This window comes from Agelaius tricolor, unplaced genomic scaffold (genome assembly GCF_023055355.1).
Source record: "Agelaius tricolor isolate 1412-34295 unplaced genomic scaffold, bAgeTri1.0.p SCAF_4, whole genome shotgun sequence".
Lineage (NCBI taxonomy): Eukaryota > Metazoa > Chordata > Aves > Passeriformes > Icteridae > Agelaius > Agelaius tricolor.
Genome location: NW_027269264.1, coordinates 13,296,366 through 13,319,853, shown reverse-complemented (window position 1 = coordinate 13,319,853; position 23,488 = coordinate 13,296,366). Strand labels below are relative to the sequence as shown.

The following is a 23,488-nucleotide window of genomic DNA, read 5'->3' as shown; positions in this document are numbered from 1 at the left end:
TTCTGTGTGGCTGAGCTCACAGGTACTATGAAGAACATAGATTTAGGCCTGTGTCTCACTGTTTGAAAATCTTGTCAGTCATTCCTCTTGGAAAACTTTTGCATTGAGAACTTCCAGCCTTTGATCCTCTTGAAATCAGCTAGGGACCATTCCAGCAGTTCTTGTTTGAAGTTTTTTGTTGCAAGTGTAACATTATATAACAACATAGAAATATAATGTAAATTCTTCCTTTCACCCCTGTACCCATGGAAAGGTCATCTCAGCCCTGCTGTACTCCTTTGGGAAGCCAGAACCTTCTCTTAATAGTTGCCTACAACATAAAGAGTAGTTCAAAACTGTTGTTCTGTTTGGAACAGCAGCCAAAGTCCTGGCCTAATTGTTCTATTGACTGGAAAAATGTTTTATCAGTGCTGAATGTTTTATACAGAACATGCTTTCCTAGCTGGCAGAACTTCAAGAAAAGCCAAAGATCTTGTTGCATGGTTACCAGAAGACATAAGATAACTGTCTGGGCCTGTTTGTGGCATTGCAAGGTTAGGTTGTTTACTCTAACAACCTTTAGTCTTGATTCGTTCGCACATAGAGGAATTGTGCAAGTAATGTACATCAGTTTTGCAGAAAGAGGGGGAAGCATCCCAGCCAATTAAAAATATGTGTTCTGAGTTATTTCATTCCACCAAAAAAAGGTGTACAGATATTGGTGAGAATATGTTCAGTATTCTAAATTTCTAAGGAAGAAATTATTTCTAAATTTTCTAAGGAAAATCTCTGTTGTTGAGTTTAGTCCTAAGCTATACATGGCCTGTGGTAGAGAGGACAAATTAAGAAAATACTGAAGGTAAGCAGACAAGTAAGAATTTTTCTTTCATCTAGCAGCATTCCAAAGAGCATCTGTGAGCACTGAGTGAAAAAAACATGGCTGCTAAACCCCAGGTCATTAATACCAAGTTCTTTTAGTGTCTGTATTTGTGGGTCAGGAGGATAGAAAGTGCTTCTAAATGTTGTTCTTGAAGCTGTGAAAGATGAGCAGTCTTCAGCAATTTTACTAGTTTACTCCTTGCAGTCACAAACACAGTGAAGTGTCATAATTTCTACATTTTTAAATGCTTTCTACAGTCGGAAAGACAATTTTTTTTTCCTTTCAAGATAATTTTCCTGTATGGATATTAAAAAGTGTAAAAAAAATAAGTCTGTTAACCTCAGGATTTTGGTTTTGTTTCAACTGCATTTAAGACTATCCAGTGAAAAGGAAGGTGGAGGAAGTGGATCAAAGCAACTATTTCAGCAGAAGCTTATTCAAAACAAACAAACAAAATGCCAACTAAAACATCAGTTGCAGATGTTGAATTTTAAAAGTATAGCTGGTCTCAGCCCAGGAAACCCTAGTTTCAGGTTTTTTGCCTTGCAACTTGCTTATTTTTTTAATACAATCTTGAGATGATTTTGTTAAGTGTCTTGTGAAGTAAGTATTGCACAAAAGAAAGAAATGATTGCTACTAGTGTACTGGTTAGACAGGTCTGTAAATTGGAAAGTGAGTATATTCTAAGAGAAATAAGGATAGCTAGTATTTCCTTTTCATTTTGGTCATTGTTCCAATTTTGAAGCTGGACATTGCTAACTGAAGAAATGCTGAGTAGGAGACAGGTAGGAATTCTAAGTGTAGTAGGTTGAAAATAGAGGGGATTTTTTTTGCCTTCAACTTTGCTTCAGGACTGTAGAAATCTGAAATTAGACAAAGGGCTCGTCTGTATCTTGAAGTAAAAATGTATCTGATGGAGATTTTATATGTGAAGGTTTTAGAAACAAACTTTGGTAATATTTACAAAATCTTTAACAAAGATGGAATTTAAAAAAAAAAGTTAAGCTTTCTCCAATAATGTGGAAATATGGATCACCAGTTCTAGGATTTTCTACACTATAGGAAGAATTCACTTCCTATGCACTATAGAATGAAAGCTTGGGAGATTCCTGCAGAACAGGGAGGAATCCCAATAAGCTTAGATGGAGATTTCTCAGGATGAGTGCAGCTGCAGGTTCATAGTCACATAATTAACCCTATAGAAAATGGGAGCAAGTTCCTGTGAGGTCTTGGAGGTGTCCAGATGTAAATTACAAGCCATCCTGAGAAATGGGAACAATCTACTCTACTGCTGGTCTTACTCCACATTCAGCACATAGTGGGGCATTTATTTCTGCTGCAGTCTGTGAAACAAAAAAATTACATTTTATACTGTAAATCACTGTAAATTGCTCAGACAAAGGGCCATGTATTAGTGCAGTCTATTAAAGTAAATGCGTTGCAGTTCTTCCAGCAGTGCTGTAAGTACTGTTCCTTTGATTCAACATTATCAACCATCCTTCTGCAATAAGAAGAGAAGGAAAAATTCATTAATTGCTTCTAAAGCCTTGTTTTTTTATAGCTCCTCATTGAAAAAGGGTTGGTTTGTGTGTTCCTATTTAAATTCCAGGCAACAACTTAAAACTTTCAGTGTCTTCTGTTTGGTCCTGGTAAGACACACTGCAAAAATTTGGCAAAAGATGTGTTAGTGTGAGTTTATTGTCAGCAGAGACAGATCAAATTCTTCACTGCCTTTATCTGTCCCTGCATTTTTTTGTCTGACTTGAGGCAAACTGCATGTCATCTAAGTGACTTGGATGATCCTGCTACAGAAAAGGTGCTTCCTGTACTTGCAATGCTTGCTTTGAGAAAAAACCCAAATATAAATAATACGAAGCCCATGGGAAATGCGTAACTCATGAGTCTCCTAAAGTAGTTTCCATTTCCTTTTATTTCATTGACTTCTACTGTTTTTCTCTTGTCTGTTTGTCTCATTGACTTCTGCTCTTGTCTCTGTCCTCCTGGACAGGTCCCTCATACTACCTCTCTCTGCTAATGGATTTAATCCAGTCTTTCTCACAGAAGTGGTTCAAGTTTGAGAATTTGCCTCATTTTTCTCTCTTCATTACTAAAGCAACAGTTCTGAAAGTGACTTAGACTGCTCTGAAGGCTGCAGATGGTGGGTTAAACCTCCTTTTGCCATTTTCAGCCCATGCCAAAATCAGGCTTCTCACGCCTGTGTGTGCAGGAGCTCCTCATGGTAGGTGGGTTCAGACTTCCAGGCCACTGGCATTGCCAGTCCCAACTTTTTGTTGAAGGCTCACCAGACTTCTAAAGAGCTGCATCACACTGGAGCAAGAAATCCTGCTTTCTTCTCAACACTTGGCCTCCTGGATCATTACCATGACAAAGGAGGATTATTGACTTTTTAGTCATGATGCTTTTGATTTAGGGCCGGGTTTGATTTGGGGCAATAGTGTTCATTGGCCCAGAGAAGCAATGGTTTCCTCCAGGTGAAGAGCAAGGAGAGAAACATGCTTTTGAGAAGGAGGAGAAAAAGGGAAAGAATTGGCTGAAGAGGCTGAATGGAAGCTGTAATGGATGCAGTTTCTCTCTGGGAAGGACCCAAAAGCAGCCCATGATTCCTTAAGACAATTAAAAGCAAATTGTCCGGCTGAGCGATCCCAGAGCAAGGAAGATGCTCCCCAGACTATAATTCAAGGGGTTGAATGGCCCTCAAAAACTGAGAGCAGAAAGAATAAAAACCCCGAAGATGAGGCAAATGATGGAACAGATGTGAGTGCTTTTGTTGGGAAGACTTGGAGGCTAGCGGGATGGCGATAGGCTAATTTGAGGCAAATAATGCCATGTTCCTTTCATATGCAGAGTAGCACTTTGATCCAATGTGGATGAAAGTACTGAAAAGTGGAGAGGATGGCAGGGGGTCTTTTGTCTTTGACAAAAAAGGCATCTGCCAGGCTCTAACTCCCCTTTCCCCACCCCCGTAGCCTAGCAGGCCACTTCAACAATGCTAGCAAAGGGGACAAGTGTCTCCTGACAGCTGAAGAAATCTCCAGGAGGAGAATGAGGTTTGCAGCAATATCTATACTGGAGAGCTTAATCGATTTTTTCCACAGTACAAAAAGGGAGAGGGTTGGGGGAAAACAGGGATCACAGTGAAAATGGGAGGTGGGAGATAAAAAAAATCCCTTTCTAATAAACTTGTTACTTTTGTTCTCCAAATGCATCTTTTCAGAAGATGCTTTGATGCTAGTATGAATACACTTAATGGAGCAGAGTAGGATGGAGTTGCTGGAGGGGGTGTGTGAAATGAGGAAGAATAGCCTTGCAAGGAGGATGAATGTAGAGTGATTTCTGTGCATTCCAACACAGGAAAGATCTTGGAAATAGTAAAATAGTGTAATACAAGAGATATCTGCAAAACAGAAGAATACTTTTTGTACCACGTACTGGAGGAGCTCAGATCTACCCAAATTCTTAGGTTTCATTTCTAAGAAAAAACAAAAATTTCTTTTTAACCTTTCCATATTTGCTGTTTTCTTAACTGCTTGGAATTACTAGCAATAAAAGGACTGCAGGATCAAATGGGGATTTTGGAAGGCAAGCAATATTTGTGCCTAGCAAATATAGCAATTTCAGACCAGCTGCTGATGTGGTACCTGCTTCTGCTCTGTTGACTTTCTTCAGTTTTTCACACCTGGTAAACAAGACTGAGATCCAGTTTGCAGAGTTTGATGGCTGTGGTCTTCTTTAAACATCACTTTGCACCCAGTCTAATGTTTTCTTTGAGAAGTAATGACAGATAATGAGTTATCAACTTCTGAGCAAGACCCATCTCAGTAAATTAAATCCTTCAAGAACAGTAGGTTCAGGAATCTTAACCTTTTTTTTTTTTTTTGAGACCCTGACAATGTTTATCCATTACTGTTTACTGGAGATAACCTTCTCACTAGGGCAGAGCTTTAAGCAACCTCTGATATCGCAAACAGATCCTGCCCCTTTACTCCTCTCTTTCTGCTGAGGACTTTCAATTCCCCCAAGAAGGTAGGAGTGATAGAGGAATTGAGGGGAACTATCTAATTGCTTTGAGAGGCTGTACACTTACACTGATGGCAAATTGTAATCCTGTGTAGCTGTTCAGTAGGTGTGCCATCATCCCCCCTCCAGCAGATGCCACCGTTCTGTTCAGACCAGCTGATGTGGAGAGTATTATTGACAACAGAATTTCCTGTACTCCAGCTGTGCAAAGCCTGATGCATGAACTACTGTAACTCATTAGGGAGGGCTGATTGTCAAGGACGTTGATGCTCTCTTGATTTCTGCCTCTTTGTTGTATCTTGATTTTCTTGCTTCTGGTGCAGAAGGACTTGAGCTGCTGCTGCTGTACTCAAAGGAGCAGAGACCACCCCCGTCCCTCACAGCACCAAGGTGGAGGCCCACTCTCTCTCTATGTGGTTCTTGTATGACCTCCCCTCATGCACTATGTACAGTGATAGTACAGGTGGTCTAAGTGGGGAAATATAAGGTGGTCTAAGTGGGGAAAGTTGTTTGTGGGGAAACCTGAGCTGTCAGGGAACAGCTGTAGTCCTCCATGACAAAAGAAGAAAAGCAGCTGATGCATTGCTACTCAAACCACCAATATGGCCATGGAGTCCCAGGCAGTTGTGATTAGGATGGGATGTAGGAGTCTTGAGCAGTGCGCTGGGACACTTTGTTCTTTCAGATGAAACATGAACAACCTCATTGTAAAAGGTCTTTCGTGCTTTCCCATTTGGGCAGGCAAGCCCTTCAGCTGCTGCTGTCCTGAAATTTCTTCATATGTCCAGTATCAACTCTCACACCTCCAACCAGAAAGGTGGACTCTTAGCAAAGGCCATAGAGCTGCCAAAGCTGCCTCACTGGGGCAGTTGTTTGTCATGTCAGCAGTAACATTTGAGATATGGAGGATGAGGGGGTGAGTTGCCTCTGTTCCTGTGAAAATTTGTGCAGTCATCCTCCATAACTGTAGGTCATCATTGAAATTTATCCTGTGTTTTTGGGGCAGCATATGTAGCTCTTTGCAGCTTACTTTGTGCTTACGGGAAGGAAGATGCCTGTATGGCTTGGCCTGGCTGCTGCAGTGCAGGCCCAGTCTGTTTGGAGGCAAGACAATCTATTTCACCTGAAGCACATTGCAAGGGAGAAGGGAAGAGATCTGTTTGGATCTGAGGGTAGCATGCAGAGCAAGTGACAGCAGGAGTACAGGCTGCAGGGGTACAGCAGAGAGAGGAAGATTGTCTTTTTTCTCACGTCTCACCCAGCAGGCTGGTGTTTTCTCCCCAGAAGACAGTTACCCTCTACTGATTTGTGTTTGGATGAAAATCAAACAGTAAAGATTGCAAAGCCTCTTTGATGTACTTAGTCTACATTGAGGCAGTGCTACCTGAACAGCTCAGGAGACTGCTACATTTCCTGACTGCTGTCTGGACAGGGACTGTCTGGTCATTGTTTCCAAGTCTGAAAAAGGGCATACTGCTTTAATGGTAAATAATCAAGCAGGTGGTATCCAATAGCTTAAAAATAGGCCATTCTCATGGAAGTGGTTTCGGCTGGACTGGTTGTACGTGTGACATTTTCCTGGCATGACCTAGCACTCATGGCTGTAGAAGTCTCATATTTTCAGGATGGATTTGGCTTGTCTCTCAGTGAATGTTGTCTGGTCATCAGCATCCACCAAGAGTTCTCTGAAGCCAAACAAATGGAAAATAATGACTTTGGAGTCTGATAAACTCTAACCTGCATGCAAACCTTTGTTCAAATGTAAAGTGGTTTCAATTTGGTTTTGTTCAATTTACTTTAAAATATAACAGAGGTCCTTTGCAAGATAGGCACTGCTTAGTTATATGTAACTTGCCTGAACATCTACATGGAGTTATTATTTAAGTGCAATTTGTACCAACAAAATGAATTCTTTCCCTTTTTACACAAATGAGATGTGAGTGAATGTTGCTATTCACCCTCCAGAATTAATGCTCCGTTGTGTGCTTTCATATTGGGTTACATACACAGTGGTTTGGATCCAAAGAGGTAAGTCTAGCTGTAGTGGGAACAGCATGATTTCAAGTTTGATGGAATTTGCACCTTTCTGTAGAAGACAGATGGTTGTGCTGGGGAAGTTGCACCTGTTTGTTTCTACATCTGCTCTGTAATCCCAAAATTTGGTTCACATAGTCTCAGTACATTGAGTATGCTTACTCATGTGTGAGTTTCATAGTGTTGGCAAATACTTTCAGTTCTAGAGTGCCTTTGATGGTGTTTGAGGCAAATGTCCAGGAGTTAATTACACAGAGAGTAACCAGAGCTTACAAAATAACACTCTCATGAGTAATTTTTGAAAAAATTCAAAGCAATATATCTGAGCTTACTTCCTTTAAAAATAAAAATAATAGAGCAGTAGGTAGTCAGAAAGCTTGTTACGGTTGTCCAGTTTTGGTATGAAAACCAGTGGTAGCCTGAGTGTAAGCATGAAGAGATGTGCTCGGAAGAAATGGTAGTGTTTTACTTGCCAGGTGCTGACAGAGGCCTGGTCCCTGCACAGGAGAGTATGCAGCTCCATGCCTCACCAAAGGTGCCCACAGGTATCCCATGTTCAGCCTGGGGAGTTCCACCCCAAGTCTTTCCTTGGCTTCCTGCCTCTCTGGAGCTTGGTGGCCGCTGTCTGCAGTGGCTAGAGGTACAGAGATTTTGCATCTCTTTGGCTTCAGAGACACCTGTTGGTCCAAAGTGCTCTCTTGTCCCCTTTAAGTGGCTGCCACCCTCATGGGCTGTGCAGTGCCCATGGCAGGGGACACTTGTATCAGCAGCCAGTGTCTGGGTCAGGCCCTGAGGCCACCACCTTGGGAGAGCCCTGCTGTGCTGGAGGTGAGGAGGCAGCCACATCTGGAGGGTGATTTTGTCTGATCTTCTCTCTTTATGGGCAACAGAGAGGTCCCTGGGCAGCCAGATTGTTTTCCTTGAGGCAAAGGGGATGGGAGTGTTTGCATTCCCAGGGGAAGGCTGAGGAGGAAGGAATGCTGTCAGCACCCTGCCTGGGGAGGCAGTCAGCTGGGAGAGACTGAGTGCTGAACAGCTGCAGGGAAAGCAGCTTCCCGTGTCCCCCAACAGCCACAGCTCTTCCCTGGCCTGCTCCAGAGAGCCATTCCTGCCTGAAATAGATGTGGTGTCTGAGAGGAGACACAAAGCAGGAAACAACAGCCTACGACTGTTCTTGCAAATGAGGAAGGAAGGGCAAACAAGGAGAAGCCATGCTTAGTTTAGGAAGGTGGCTGAGGAGATATGAGGATAGGAGCCTGTCAGGCCCTGGGGCTCTGTGGTGGTCAGGCAAACTGTCATCTAAGGGAGCAAGGTTGCCCCTGCTTCAGCCTGCCCCTTTGTAGCATTTGTATTCATCAAGTCACAGGCAAAACCCCGTTGAGTTAAATGTGGTGAGTCCATTCCCCCTGAGCAGCCAGGATCCAAGGTGTGAGCAGCTGTGGAGCTGTAGGAGGCATGGATTGGTGATGTCTAGACCGGCAGGCTCAGAGCAGGAGCAAATTCAGAGAGCCTTCACCCAGTGGCTGTGTGTCTGTGACCTTCTCATGGGATGAAAAGAGAACTTACCAGGAACTCTGTCTTTTCCTCCCTTCTCCTCCTCCCTCAGGTGGTCTTTGCTTTGAATCAGACTCTCTTGCAGCAGGAGAGCCTCCGAGCAGGCAGTTTCCAGATCCCCTATACGACAGAAGACCTTATCAAGCATTACAACTGTGGGGACCTCAGCTCCATCATCTTCAACCATGACACTTCTCAAGTGAGTCTTGCCACTGCAGCCCTTGTGCTACACACATCTCCCTGTAGTGCTAACCCCTGTAACATGTGTGCTCATCTCTCACTCCTTTCTGGGTGAGGTCCAGGGGCATGTTTCTGGCTCCCTGGCACATCTGCTTTCCTGAGTCCTCTGTTCCAGGAGTTTGCACCACCTCAACCCCTCTCCTGCACCCAAGCAGTGAAGGTGCACCTGGCTTTCCCTTTTGGATGAGTGCCGTGTTCACTTTAGCATCAAAGCTCTATGAGTTAATAATTTACTTTCTTAAGGATCCTGTGGAATTAAGCTAGTTTAGGTATGAGCAAACCTAATGCCAACAGAAAGCAGCAGCAGGCTCTCTTGTGCAAATAAGAACAGAGCAATGCACTCGTGGCTTGGACACTTTTGTAAGGCTGGGCGAGTTACAAGCTTTTTAATGTTCCCTATCAGTATGACTGTGTGCTGTGGACAAGGCCCAAAGGAGAGAAATGGAGTGAAACAAAGAAAAGATAGATTTAGACTGAATGTGAAGGAAAAGAGACCTTCTGAGACCTCACAGACTTGGGTTTATGGAGATGGTTTCCTAAGCAGCACAATGGAATGTAACACTGATCTTTAAACCATGAGAAAATGCCCAGCAGGGACCAATTTGGCCTATTTGGGCTGTTAGATTAGCTAACCTCAGGCTGAGACATCAGGCCTCTCTGTTCTTGTTTGTGAGGTATTGCCTGGCAATTCATGCACATCAGTGAAAACACAGGCTCTATCCTTAGAGTGCTGAATAGGTGTTGGTACCTGACCTTTCTGTGCTGAATAACCGTTCTGCTGTGGCATACAGTGCAGAACTGCAGAGCTGCAGAGCCATACTAACTCCTGCTTCTCTGGTGACGAGCTTGGTGTGTGTGCTGCTGCCTCCCCATCCTGCACACCCACCCTTCTGCAGGTGCAGGCATCCTGGTCTTCAATACTGCCTAGCTTTTACACTGCGCACTCTATGCACAGGTTTCAAAGCATTTCTCAGAGGAGACCAGTATTTTAAGAGGATGCAGATGCTGCACCACTATCCTGTGGAGATGTTACAGACTGCAGACATTGCCCCTAGGTCCTTGGAGAGAGCAGCTCTGAGACCAGCATGTTGCCAAGGGAAAAACTGTCCTTTACTTAATGTGAGGGGCTCCACCTCAGGGCACTCTCCTTGGCAGCACAGCTGAATACTGATAGTGTGCCACACTGTCAGCTTATGTTTGAAGTAGAACTTCTCCGTAAGTTGTATTTGACTCCATGTTGCCCAGTAGATGACTACATCTGGGCTCGCTACCCTTTGGAAAGATTCTGTAATAGTCTCTGGGGGAACCCAAAGTCTCTGCATCTGCTGCAGCCTTGCAAGGGAAAGCACCTGGCTTATTAGTGGGTCTGCTCTCCAGAAATCACCGCTTGCAGGCCCTTTAGTTAACCATCCCCATAACTGAATGCCTAAAGCTACTTGTCAAGAAGCCAGGATTGCTGCAACAATAGCAGACCCACGTTTTCTCTCCACTGGCAAGAGGTCAGGGTAGTGTGCAGCCACAGCTGTCCTTGGGGGCCCCAGGGGAGGAAGCCAGCATTTTAAAAGATACTGTCAGGACAGGGCAAGTGGAGGTGGTAATGCGTTCCTTCTTGACAAAATCTGGGCCTCTTAAAGTTTAGAGATTTTTTTTTTTAACTACTTCAAATTGCACAGTTATACTTTGGCAGCCTGAAGGCTCTGATACCAGTCAAATTCTCTTAGAAGAGCATAATTATCATTATAGTTATGTCATACCTGTAGCAATTTAAGAAAGAGGTATGTACCTAAAGGCATTTAGGGGCAAATACTTACTTTCTTCTACTGAACAATCAGGGTTTAGGGTCTTCAACATGGTAAAATGATAGTATTTGTTGACTTTCAATTAAAAAAAATCCATCTGCTCATGAAATGATGCATTGAGAGAAATGAAGCACCATGCATCATTAGAAGATTATTAAATATTTTTTTAGCTTGCTTTGGGTTTTGTCCTACTGGCTGTGCCTTGAGGGACGAGGCAGTTGCTACACTCTGTGTGGAACAAAAATGCCTGTGCATAATGGCTGCCTCTGAAGTAAATTCCCCTTTCATGAAGACTTCTTTTTTTCTCCCTTAGGTCCCAAATTTCATTAATGCTACACTTCCAGCTCATGAACGCATTACTGCCCAAGAAATAGACAGCTACTTCCGGCAAGAGCTCATCTACAAACGAAATGAGCGAATGGGCAGGAGGGTGAAGGACCTGCTGGAAGAGCACCCAGACAAGAGTTTCTTCTTTGCATTTGGAGCTGGTATGTGACTGTGGTGCCAATTAACCTGAACTCATCCTTCCTGTGTCATTCAGAAGCATTTTGCAAATGCTTGCCTCAGTTTAAAGAGAGGTCAGTATTTTTACTGTGGCGGACACGGAACTCAGCTTTTCCCCAATAGTTGTACCCTAGTAGGAAAACCTTTTCAGTGTAGGAGACTGTTTTTCTTCAGTGTGCAAAGAGCTCACAATGCATGTACTTACTGCAATATCTGGTAATTACAGACATATTTGTTGCATGAGGAGGCAAAGATACTGAGTCAACTACAGTGCATGCACAGGAGGTCATCAAAATACACACGTGTTTATTGTCTGGGCAAGCAATGCAAGAGAATGGGAGCAATAGGGAACTGAGATGAAAGGCAGCACATCTGAGGCTGCACCAGTGCTTGAATTAACCTTTCAGGACATGTTCAAAAGAAGAATATGCCAAATTGTGTGAATCTAAGGGACTCAATAAATGCAAGGGAATAAGCAAGGCACAATTTTGCCTTTCTCTTCTTCCTGCACCTCCTTACCTCTTCGTGCTTCCACAAGGAAGTTGTGTCTGCTACTATTTTGGAGCAGCACAGTAGGCCCAGCTGGGGAAAACCTACTCCATTTTATGCCTCTTAGCAGTCAGCAGGACTCTACAGGCACATCCAGCAGCACATCCAACTCAATAAGGTTAGCATCCACGCTTCAGACTAGGGCTGGGTAGAGGGTGTGAACATGATTGTTTTGCCATGACTCCCATCTTTTACTCTAGCTCCAGGGAAAGGAAGAAGTTAGGATCAACGTTAAAAAAGACAGGTGCTAATTCCCAGAGAAGTATCACATCCCCTCTGCCATGAGCCATATGGCCTTTGGGAAAGGAGGAAAACTGAGACTGGTGTCAGCATCCATGTGTGGTTTTCTAGTCTCAGTGCATATTGCTTTAGTGAGGATGAAAGATCTAGACAAGGCAAGGGAAATACTTACTTAAACACTAAAGGCATTTGTTTTCAGAGTCTGTGAGAATTTCTGTGTTTGCAACAGGGAGTTGTGGTTACAAATTTACCATAACAAGGGCCAAATGTGTGAGAGCTGAGATGTCAGGAAAGGTGGCTGACCATGTTTGTTCAGATGTGTGTGAAGATTGTAACTTGCAGTCTTCCTGCAGTATCACTGCTCTGTGCAACTTGCTGTGACAAAGAACAATTAAGCAGGCCCTGGTTGTATATATTCTGTAGGCTAAGATCAGGGCGTTGCTGCGCTCCACTGCTGAAGTCCTGACCACATTTGAACCTGCTGCACTGATGTTTCTGACATGTGCCAGCCCCAGGTCCAAGTTGCATCTGTTGCAGGTAGCTACTCTTCTGTTAGGAGGCCAGTTGCAGATATTTAGGCTTTGGTTACTGCATCACAGCTTGAGTGACGAGCAGCCCATGTAAGCAGACATATGTGTTGCTCTGACATGTCCCAAGAGCAAGATCCTTTGATAGGAGAGAGCTTCTTCCCCTCCTTGCACACACTCTGAATCCCAGCAGCTGCAAATCACATGTCGTTAGATGTTTTTTTGTCATTTGTTTCCCCTTCCATCAATTTCTTTCTGTTCCTGCCCCTCTGCCCAGACTGCCTTCAATGTCACAGGTGTGCACAGCACTGCCTCAGAGCCCAGAAGCACTGCAGGAGCAGGACAGATCCCTGTCCTTAATTTCTCAGCTTTCTTGTTCTCAGCATTCATGGCAGTACTAAAATCCTTTCCCAGGCTTGCTGGAATCTTGCTTTTCTTTTTCCTTTTATTTTCCCAGTTCCCCCTTTTCTGTGTCCTGATTCCCAACATTTCTATACTGCAGCACTCCCAGGAGCCTTGTGCCTAAATGAACACCCTTGATCTTTGGCTATGTGTACATGGCTTGATCTCCAAGAACCCGGTGTGCTCTTCTCATGCTTTTCCATCATACTTTTGAACCCAGACAGCTTCCCTGTCTTCTCTGGGGACTTTGGACTGATTTTGAAATTGTCTCTAATTACTCTCTGGCTTTGATACCAGTCTGTACTCTGTTCTCATCTGCTCATCCAAATAGTTCTGTTCAAAGGATAGTGCCAGCCTCCCACATTTAGCAGCACAATTCTTGATTACACCCTTGTTTGGCTGCATGAGGTTTTTTGGTGGATTTTTGTTCATTTGTTTATTTGTTTCCTTTGTTTCTTATTAAGCATCTAAACGAGAAGTAGCATCACAGGATATATTGCAGAAAACAGATCAATTTTTACAGATTTCTGAGGTTTCCTGAGTGCATATTGCAATTATGGATGCAGTCTTTCGTTGTTTTCCAGCAAGCTAATTCAGCTGTTTGCTTATGCAGATTGCTGTATGTGATAGATAATTATGTGGAAGAGTTATTTTTATGCCAGCAAGCAGTGAAGATGAACAAATATCTTGTGATCAGTTTTAAGCATTGTTTGGAATTGTACTGCTGTTAATTACTGTGAAAAGGTTCCAGGAAAGTCCTCATACAAAGCAGGTTAGAATGAGTAGTAGGAAAAGAGAAGCAGAAAAAAAAGGTTATAGGAATGGAAATAAATCATGATGGCGTGGTGGCTTGCCCTCTTCTGACCACCAGTGAAGAAAGTTATCTCCTAGCAGTAGCTTATAACCTGCAGGACAAGGTTGTATTAAAACGGTAGTAGGATATTTAAGGGCCTCCCAGTTAGTAGAGAAGACTTACAGTTGTTTTCTTTACAGATTTTTTTCACCCTGTGAATAAAACAGCTAGGCTTTTTGTAAGGAAACTTCAGTCTTTTAATTAACAAAACACCACTGAAAAAACAACTTTTATCATCAATTATATGCAAGCAAGATCATGGTTTGTGGGTGACTGTGGTATTACATGTACCTTTTCTTGTTATTTAAACTACTCTTGGTATTTTTATTTTAAACAGAGGAAAATCAGAAAATACTGATTTATTTTATATGCTAACTGGATTGATGGGATTTAGACAGGTGTAACACATTGTGCAAAAGAAGTCTCCTCCCTTTTTAGGTCTTGATATAGCTGCATGGCTATAGATGTTAACTTCTTACATTGAATTATGTGTGATAATTTTGGCCATAATCAATTTGATCATTAGATTCATTACATTTTATGCCTTTTTAAAAAACAATCAGGCAGACTCTCCCTATATTTGGTCAAAAATGCTTCACAGTCAGAGCTCATTTCTGGAACTATTTTTGTTTGGAAGTAATTTGCGCCAAAGCGGAGAACTAAAAACCAGCAGATTTTGCTGAAAAGATCCAAAACACTTTGCTTCTGGCCAGAGTGCAAACAAGGAAAGTTTCAAGCCAAAGTAAGTCTCTTTGAGGGAATTAGAGGAAAGCATGGGAAGAGAGAGCTGGCAATGCCAGCAGCATTCCGCTATGTTCAGTAAAAATTTGTCTTAATTGTGGACAGGCCTTTATGTATGGCAGCACCAGGGTAACAAGCCAGGCCTACTCCCTTTTGCCAGTGGTAGAACTTGTGAAGCAAAGCCAGCTATAATCCTTCACCAACAGCCTTCCTTCCCAATGCATTTCTGATTTCACTGCATTCTGGAGTGGCATGTTCAGGCTCTGGATGCTAAGCCAATGAGAGTGATGGCACATGTGATTCTGTAGCCAGCCAGCCAGGTAATGCCATAGGTTTCTGGTTTGTCTAGGAAGGGAACACTGACAAAGTGAGAACTGCATTGTCTTGCTGTACTGTGGAGAGTTTTACCACTTGTCCAAGTTTTACAAGGGTGCTGCATGCTGGCTAAACCTTCCCAGAGTCAAGGGATAGTTGATACTGGCAGAGAGCTCTGGAAATTGTCTGATTCATCCCTGTGCTCAGAGCAGGATCATATAGAGCACGCAGTTTTCCTAGGACTGGAGTATGGGCAAAGATGAAGACTCCAGAACTTTTCTGAGTAATCTTTTCTAGTGTTTAAGCACTGAAGATGCTTTTTCTTATGTTTAAGTTGGACTTTCTGAATATCAGTTTTTTTCCATTGCCTCTTGTCCTTTCATGGAACATTACTACTGGGAGAAGTTCTGCTCTATTTTGCAACCTCCTATGAGGTATTTATGCATAAGTTATTGACCCCCAGCCTTCTCTTGTCCAGACAGAATAGTCTCAGTCTCTCCTAGAATTACACACAATTATGTTCTAATAGTTTCATTTCCTTTGTGGCCCTTAGCAGCACTCTCTCCACTATGTCCTCATCTCTTTTGTACTGGGAAGCACCCATATAGACTCTGGATGCACCCAGCTATGTGTTACCAGGGCTGAGGTGCAGGAAAGGATCACCCCCCTCAATCTGCTGGCAGCGCTTCCCCTCACACAGCCCAGGGGGCCATTGGCTGCCTTTGCCACAAGGACACCTTGCTGGCTTAAGGCCTGCTTGATGATCACCAAGGCACCACATCTTTTTCTGCCAAACTAGTCTTCAGCCAGCTGGTGCTCAGCCTGTCATGGTGCCTGAAGCTATTCCTGCCCAGGTGCAGAACTTGATTTGCTGAACTTTATGAACTGAGTTTTCTCTCATCATAAAGCCATACTGACCCCTCCCAACCATTTGCTTATCGCTGACACATTTGGAAAGAGTTTGCAGGCTGATTTGCCCCACCACCTCCCCCAGGAACAGAGATGTTGCTGAGCAGTTTTTAATTCCCCAGATCCTTCTTCCTGTGCTTCTTGAAGACAAGAGTTACCCTTGCTTTCTTTGAGTCCTCAGGGACCTTCCCCACTTGCCATGACCTTTTGAAGGTAATTGAGAGTGGCCTCTATTGACATTAAGCAAGCTAACACAGTTTCTCTGGATGTATCCTATAGGGACTGGAACATGGCTGGTCTATTTGAATGTTCCATAACCTGATCCTTCTCCACCCACAGTGAACCTTCTTTGCCCTAGACTTTCGCCCTAGTCATGGGAATCTGAGATTCCTGAAGGTAGGTTTGACCACTAAATAAAGTAACAGAGACATTTTTTACTTGGCCTTTTCCACATTCTTTGCCATCAGGCCTTCTGCCCCCTTCGGTGCTTAGATTATATTTCTCTAGTCTACAGTTTACTGCTGACGTGCCTGTAGAGGTGTTCCATGTTCCCCTTGATGTTTCTAACCAGATTCAATTCTAGATGGGTTTTTGTTCAGCATGGTCATTTTATTCCATTTTATTCCTTTAGCTTACTTATGGTTTCTCTTGGAGGAGCTGAAGAATAAGACAGAAAAAAAAAAGTGTTGGCGTTTTTATTTTGTAGGAGGAAGCATAATTAATGGCTTGAGATCTTGACTTTATTTTGACAGACAAGACCTCTGCTGAAGCCAGGTTTCTGGGAGCCAAGTTTAAATTCCCTCTAGTCTCTCCTGCCTCTTTGAACAGTTGAGAAACTCCAAAGTGTCAGTTCATGAATAAGAAGTACAGAGGGATCTAAGATTCCTTATATCCCTATGGAAGAAATTACTGACTTCAGTGAGAGAGGCTGGCTGATTTGACAACCTCAGAAGCTGGTCCTCTTAATCTTGAGAACACTGGAAAATTCCTTTTTCTCTTAGAGCTATTTTTCCTTGCTCCTGAAAAAAACATCATTCTGAGGCTTTAAAGTATATTGGATGTTGGTAAGCCACCATTAACACAAAGAAAAAAAGGATATTGGTGAGAACTTCTTCAGCTACCATTTCTTCTAATTACTAAAGGAAATAACAAACGTGTTTATTTGGCATTAGTCTGATTGTATGGAGTCAAATCTCCAGGGACTGACTGGTTTTTTTCCCAGACAGAATGTGTTACCACCAATGGTTATCCCAGTCTGCTGTATTCCACCAAATGGCTTCCTTCAGCTTCTCCAGGTTTTGAGGCAATCCTTGTGATGTGAGAGGTCAGTTTTGTGTCAGCCTTAGGTGCCACATAGGCATGTCTAAACCCTTTTCCATCAATCCTTATGTCATAAAAAGGAAAAACAAAACAAAAACAAAAACAAAAACCCAAAAAACCAAAAACAACCCCCCCACAACAAAACAAAACAAACACCAAAAAAACCCACCAAAAAGCCCCACAACAACAACAAAAAAAACCAAACCAAAACAAAAATTCCAGGAGCAAGTGTGCTGAATCTGAGTGATGTGTTAGGTGGTGCTGTTTCTGTGTAGAGCTCTTCAGTCTTACTTCTTGACATTTTCTGTTCCATCTGGAATCTTTAGATGTGAAATTATGCAGGAAGACCAAGATTTTTTGTCTCTGAGAAAAAATGATGGGAGAAAGGATCTGTCAGCAGTGGGTGTAAAAAGCAGTCAAAGATGTAAAAGCCCAGGATGTGTCTGTCCAGCTTGTATGGGTGTTTATACCCATAAAACAAAACCAAACAAACACTTGCCATGGGAATGCAAAAATTGCTCAGGGAAATGAGATATAACTTTGAAATTTGGTGGGAATTCAGAATCCACCATGGAAAATTTGAAGCTGCCATCAGTATATTTGGAATTGCAGATATGGGCTCCACAGGGAATGTAGATTTACCTATGCCTTATGTTAAAGATTTGAAATGTTTAATGAATAAGTTCATGAAAAGTCTGTAAGAGGGTGAATATATGTGGAACGTGGAAGAGGTAAAAAAAAGCTGGTGGGAGGAGCAGGAGACAATGTAGTGATAAAATAGATTTTAAAAACAGATTAAATTAGTCCTGTGGGGCCACCTCACTTCTCCCTGGGCTCAAAGGGCTTGCTGATTGCCTGCATGCTTGTGTCTCTGGAATGCAGCAGCATTTTAACTTCCTTGGATGGAAGGAAAGGCTGAGTGCCTGAAGGTGTGCCTGTACCTCTGTAATCTGAGAATGCCAGATACAACCCAGCAGCTTTGAGACTGTTTTCCTTAGTCGGCTCTTTGAGTCTTCAGAATGACAGGGTTTATTAGAACAACAACCCCTGAAGGGGAAAGATAATGTTGTGTGGAGGCAGGACCCACATCCAGAGCCGCAGGGTTCACATGAAGGGCACTACTCCTGACATCTCTGACACCGAAATGAAGAAAGCTTTGCATTTCTCCATTAGAGACAGTCACCTCTGTTCTAATATATTAGAACAGCTGTCAAAATCAGCCTGGCCAAAATACTGTGCTGTTTCTGCTCAGGTACTGACAGTCTTCTTATCAGTGCTGGGTTTGCCCATTACTGCCTTTACTGGGCAACTAAAGTGGGAAAACTTTCATCACGTAATGTGTGTTTTGAGCTAGGGGAATTTCAAGTCCTTGATAACTTTTTTGCAGGAAAGGAAGGAGTGGTGTGTAATGGGAGCAGGTTCAGTGGCAGAGGTGTCTGTGAGTAGTGTAGTTCAGGTATTACACTGGTAATTTCTTCCCTTACTGGTAACATAGTGCTGGCTGCTAGCGTAGGGTCTGTAAGGGTCTTCTTGTCTCATAACTTAAGAAAAACTCTCAGTAAATGGATACCCACTAGCTAAGGCTGCCTGTATATAAACTGTTTCTCTGAACTGTTTTTTTTTACAAAACAAGCAATATGGGCATGTAAACTTTTCTTCTCTGTTAATTTAGCTATAAATTCAGTCTCATAATCAGTGAAAAAGCTTTTTCTCACTATTTTTTTGTGATTGTTAGGGTGTTTGACTTGCCTAAGAGTAAAAATGGGAATCCCTGAGGTAAAAAATACTCACGTCTTACATTTAAGAGGCCTAATTTTCAACAGAAACAGGTAGATTAATATCTTCTTATCTTTCTCAAGAAAAATGCCTTCATTTTGGCTCATTCAAATTGTAACTCCACATGCTTCTTTTCCATGGTATTTGCCATGTTGTACAAGGCCACTTGCACAACATCTACTACTTTGAGAAGTTACGTAGGTGAGTTGATTAGCAAACCACATCACTTTTGAAGAAATGGAAGATTATATTTTTTCCTCCTGAGTGAATTTAAGTTTGAGGCACTTGCTTTAAGCCTTTGCATGTCTAGGGAAAGCACTTTCTAGAGACACCACTGCTCCACAATTGTACCCACCAGATTTTCCTGTTTCGTTTAAGAGTAGTGAAGTATGGTCCACTAAGACTTAGTACTAATAAAAGATTTCCACAAAATCATGTTTTTGTGGACAAACACTTATCATGGCCTCAGTAGGATAAAACCTTGGTTCAAAGTTTATGGAGTAGTATTTCATAAATATTTCATCTTGTAGGTAATCAAAGTAAGGATTTACTTTGGAGGTCTGCAGTCTGAAAAATACAGGAAGGCATGGGAGGGCTGTTTGTGTGGGATTTGACCTGCAAGCCTGCAGAAGTGTTTTAATGCAACATCCTTATACTGCTACACCTAATGTGAATTCAGGGATTCTTTAAGTTGACTTACAGTATCACTGGTGCCACTTCATCCCTTTCAATCTTTGTCATTTCCTTCTCCCTGCAGTATTTGTGAGACTACCATGCTCTTTGTCCTTTGGTTTCTGTTCTGGTACCTGGCCTTTTCTGGACTTGGAAATACTGTGAGAAGCAAGAATTTACTGGATTTAGTATTACATGTCTTGCATTTGATACACTTAAATGGCAGATTTGGAAGTCCAGCCACTTATCTGGTGGCTCTGTTTTGCATATGTTGCTTGGATTATCTAATGCAACTGTGCAAAATTTCCTCCTCCTGATTCTGGGAGAAGTGATAAGTGTGAGCTTGGTACACATGGGTGTATCATACTCATGCTTGAAAACAGTGTCTTCCTCTTGAAAAGTGTGTGCAGAAAGCATATGTATGAAGGAAACTGATTTGTAATTGAATTGATCACATCACCTGCTTTCCTTCTTTTGCTTTGGATCATAATAAATACTTTGTATAGCTTTTTTCTTCCATGATTGTACTAGCTGGGTTAAAATTACTCCCAAGTTCTGCATCCCAGTGTGTACTTAAGAAGTATAACTGTGTTTATGTTAAAGGCAAAGTTATGAAGAATGAATGCAGATGATAATTGCCATAAGCATTTCCAGGAGGTTTCTAAATAATTGTAAGATCCATACCTCTGAGACTTTCTTGAAAGTATTTGTTTCAGTGATGCATAGAGTCTCTGGCCCCAAAAGTCCATTCAAGTGCTTGTAGTCCAAATAAACATCCAGCTTTATGATGTCCCCAGTGGCTGGGCTAATTTGTGCTGTTTTGTGATTGCAGTGCTATAATTCTGGGCTTTAGCTGTTCCCACAACATCTTGGAAGTCAGCAGTCAAGATCAGATTTCCTAACAAACAGTTTGGTGTCTTTACATGTATGTCCAGTGATTCATTGTCTTGGGATGTTTGTAAATGGTGAGGTCTTGACATGCTTTTGGGGAGGATGGGAAGTGCCATCTTTCTACTAAAGAAAACACAGAATTATGTATACTTGGGGGTTTCCTTTTACACAACTCTAAGAGGTCAAAGAACTTTATTTATCTTCTTGGAATAGACAATTTTATTGAAATTCAGAGAGGAGTTTAGTTTTCATTAGTCTTACAGACTTGGTTTTGGTGAAAAATTAAAATTTATTAACAGAAACAGAAACTTTGTCATGCAGTATTTCTTAACTCCTTTTGCTAGACACAGAAATATTTCAGACTCCCAGTGCCTCAAATTTGGGTTCAACAATCTCTGCTGAAACCCAGTCATCTAGATAAAACTTACCCAAACTGGCACAGTTACAGAAGCAGCTCTGCAAGCGCTGACAGTAAAAGCTGCAAGCAGGAGACAGGTTTCAGGGCAGTAGGAGCCTGTGTTCTGCAGGATTGGGTATGGCTGTTGAGGAAGGTCAGAAGCACACAAAGCCTGGTCAAGTCTGCAAGTGCGCATTGGTCCAACTGCATTGTTCTTTGAGCATATTGCCTGTTGGGGTCCCTGCATGCCATCTCCTTTCAGTGCAGATTAAAGGCCTGGGTCTTATTTACTCTCCAGTAGTGTGCATGGCTGAGCTGGTCCACACAACAGCTTCCTAGTTTCTGTTTGAGCTTGAACATAGAAGAATAAAGATTCATGACTCCCCACCCCCTGCCAGAGTAAATTGACCTTTTGGAGGCATCTCTTCACCTAGTGGTGTGAGGATAATGCAGGGCTATGTACAGAAAGAAAAGAGCAAGCTTTCTGATAGGACAGAGCCCAGGGCCTTTCTTTTGGGGAGCATTCAAGTGTGTTAGGCTAAAATAGAAAACAGGTGAAAGAAGCCTGCACCCTGCTGCATGACTTATCATCTAAGTCTCCCTTGCAGCAATAGCTGCTTCATCTTAAACCTTGGGGAGTGACTCTTTCTTGTGTTTCTTACTGTTGTTTTTGACAATCTGATCTCTCATACACCACTGATTGCTTTTTGTGATGGTCCCCAGTAATGACTCAAAAGTTCTGACGCTAGAGAGGCTCCTGATAGAGTTCTGCACCTCAGACTCTCACCCTTCTGCCACTTTTTAAATCTTGCATCTCACTCAGTTGAACCTGTAGATCCTCTGGGCCACAAACAAGCTTTGTCTCATGAAGAGTGAATGGCCCGCCTTCTGGATAGTGAATACTGCATCACCCAACCCTTTATGTTCCTAGCCTGAGTGATTCCTGATTGATCACGTCTTGTGAAGAATCTAATATCCCATACCTGTTTGTATTTGTATGCATCTCTTTCACACATATTTATTCAACTGGTCTGTTCTCTTTTGCACAATATTAGCCCATCATTTTTCTCTCACATGCAGACATAGCTCATTGCCTTGGCAACAGTGAGCAAAGGCACTCCGTGGAAGTATGTACAGATAACTGTGATAAAAAATATATTATTATCACTGCATTAAATTAAATTTAAAATAAAGAGCCCAGCTACAGAAAATCACTCAAGCAATTTGACTTATTGAAATGGGATTCATCCATGTGCTACAGTGATTTCCTACATTCCAGTCTAAATCACTGCTCTGAGCAAGGATGACTGAAGATTGATGGAGGAGTACTATGTTAAATGGTGTGGCATGAGCAGCTATTCAGTAGCTCACTCACACATGAAATCCATGTAACTGTAAGCTCTTAAACTGGCTCAAGGAAAATTATTTTAAGATCATACATTGCCCCATAGATTGCTTATCTTTATGTCTTGTCCCTTTCCTTCTGAAAGATTTGGATTAGGAAAATATGAGTTCAGAGACTTGGCACTGCTTTTCACTTCTGAAGATGAGATTTGGCTCATGCATCGTTGCCTGCATGAGGTGAATGCCTCATCTGAATTTGGAATATACACTGCCCCTATCCTTGTCAGTTGAGAGGCACTTCTCTACAAGTCCAAGTTGACCAACCTGCCTGTCATTTGAAAGGAGTGCATCACCCTTTGGAAGCATCCCTTCATCTGCTGTGGAGGTAGGGAAGGAGGAATGAATCCCTCTCCCCTTCCCTTTGCACATACCTCTCCTCTGTGTTGAAGGTGAGAGATGGAATCTAGGTCTGGCATCTCATATACCTAGTGTTTGTTTTACAGTAGCTAATTTTACTCAATTGCAATATTTCATTGCAGTCATTCCTGTTCCCTGCTGCACCTGGTCTTTTTTGCTGACATGATGGAATTCTTGCTTAGCTGTACCTGGAGCTGAGCCATCCTGAAGCAACAGATACCCTCAGTATTAGGTTAGGTCAACATAATAGTACATAAGCTTTGCTCCTTCTGAAGACAAAATTTAATCTGAGGAGGTGGGGCAAAATCCATTTACTGTCTGAGAAAATATGGTACCCAATGGGTGTGCATTGCAGTGTTCACTTTAAAGGTTTCATCTGAGCTAGATTGGTTTATGCTCTTAGGCTCTGGGGGGAAGCTCATCTTGTGCTCAAATGGTACCATCCAACTCATGCCTTAAGCTGGTACATCATAAGTAGTTTGCTGTTGTGGCATGACAAACTGGAATTTTAGTACTCCAGTTCATTCAACCCCTTTTGGAATGAAAAGTCATTAATCCCTTATGTTTAGTCTCCTGATATTCTCAGCTCTATTAGAATTCTCTTTATAACTTCTTGCTTTCCCTGGCTACTAGAATAATTCTGTTGGTTCTATTGCCATGTATTTATGAACAGTATTATCAGAAAACAGTTCTTCTAGAGATTCTTCTAATTTATGTAGGCTGTTAAATGAAGAAATGTTTTATGAAAGCTGGATCTATGAGGGCATGTGCAAGGCCTTTGTTCTCTCTTTGTTCTCTCTTTCTTCTGCTTCTCAGCAGAATCTGGTCTGATGACAGATTAGAGTGATGGTGGAAGCTATTCTGTGAGCAGAGCATACAGTCAGGAAAGCTCCTGCAGTCTTTGAGTAGTCATTTATTCACTATGATGCCAAAGTACAATCTTACCAGCCATGACAGCTGTCTGAAAATGGAGTAGAGATGTAAATCACAGAATGAGGGCAGAACTATCTAAGTCCTTCTAAAACTGAGTCCTTTCATCAGCGCGGCTGAGGTCAAGTTTCTGGCCCCAGTGGCATATAATGAAGAAGTTGGTCCATTTGATGGTC

The 23,488-nt window shown here is 42.3% G+C and overlaps 1 protein-coding gene across 2 annotated transcripts in view; it reads left to right on the top strand.

The window, feature by feature from the left end:
* Nucleotides 1–23,488, top strand: part of LOC139588879 (metalloprotease TIKI1-like) — an 84,194-nt gene that overhangs the window by 47,070 nt on the left and 13,636 nt on the right. The window contains exons 3-4 of one of the 2 annotated variants that reach the window (XM_071424630.1): nt 8,539–8,685; nt 10,839–11,013. In XM_071424630.1, coding sequence (XP_071280731.1) covers nt 8,539–8,685; nt 10,839–11,013 — 322 coding nt within the window. The remainder of the gene's footprint in view (nt 1–8,538; nt 8,686–10,838; nt 11,014–23,488) is intronic. The other variant, XM_071424631.1, reaches the window with a different exon arrangement.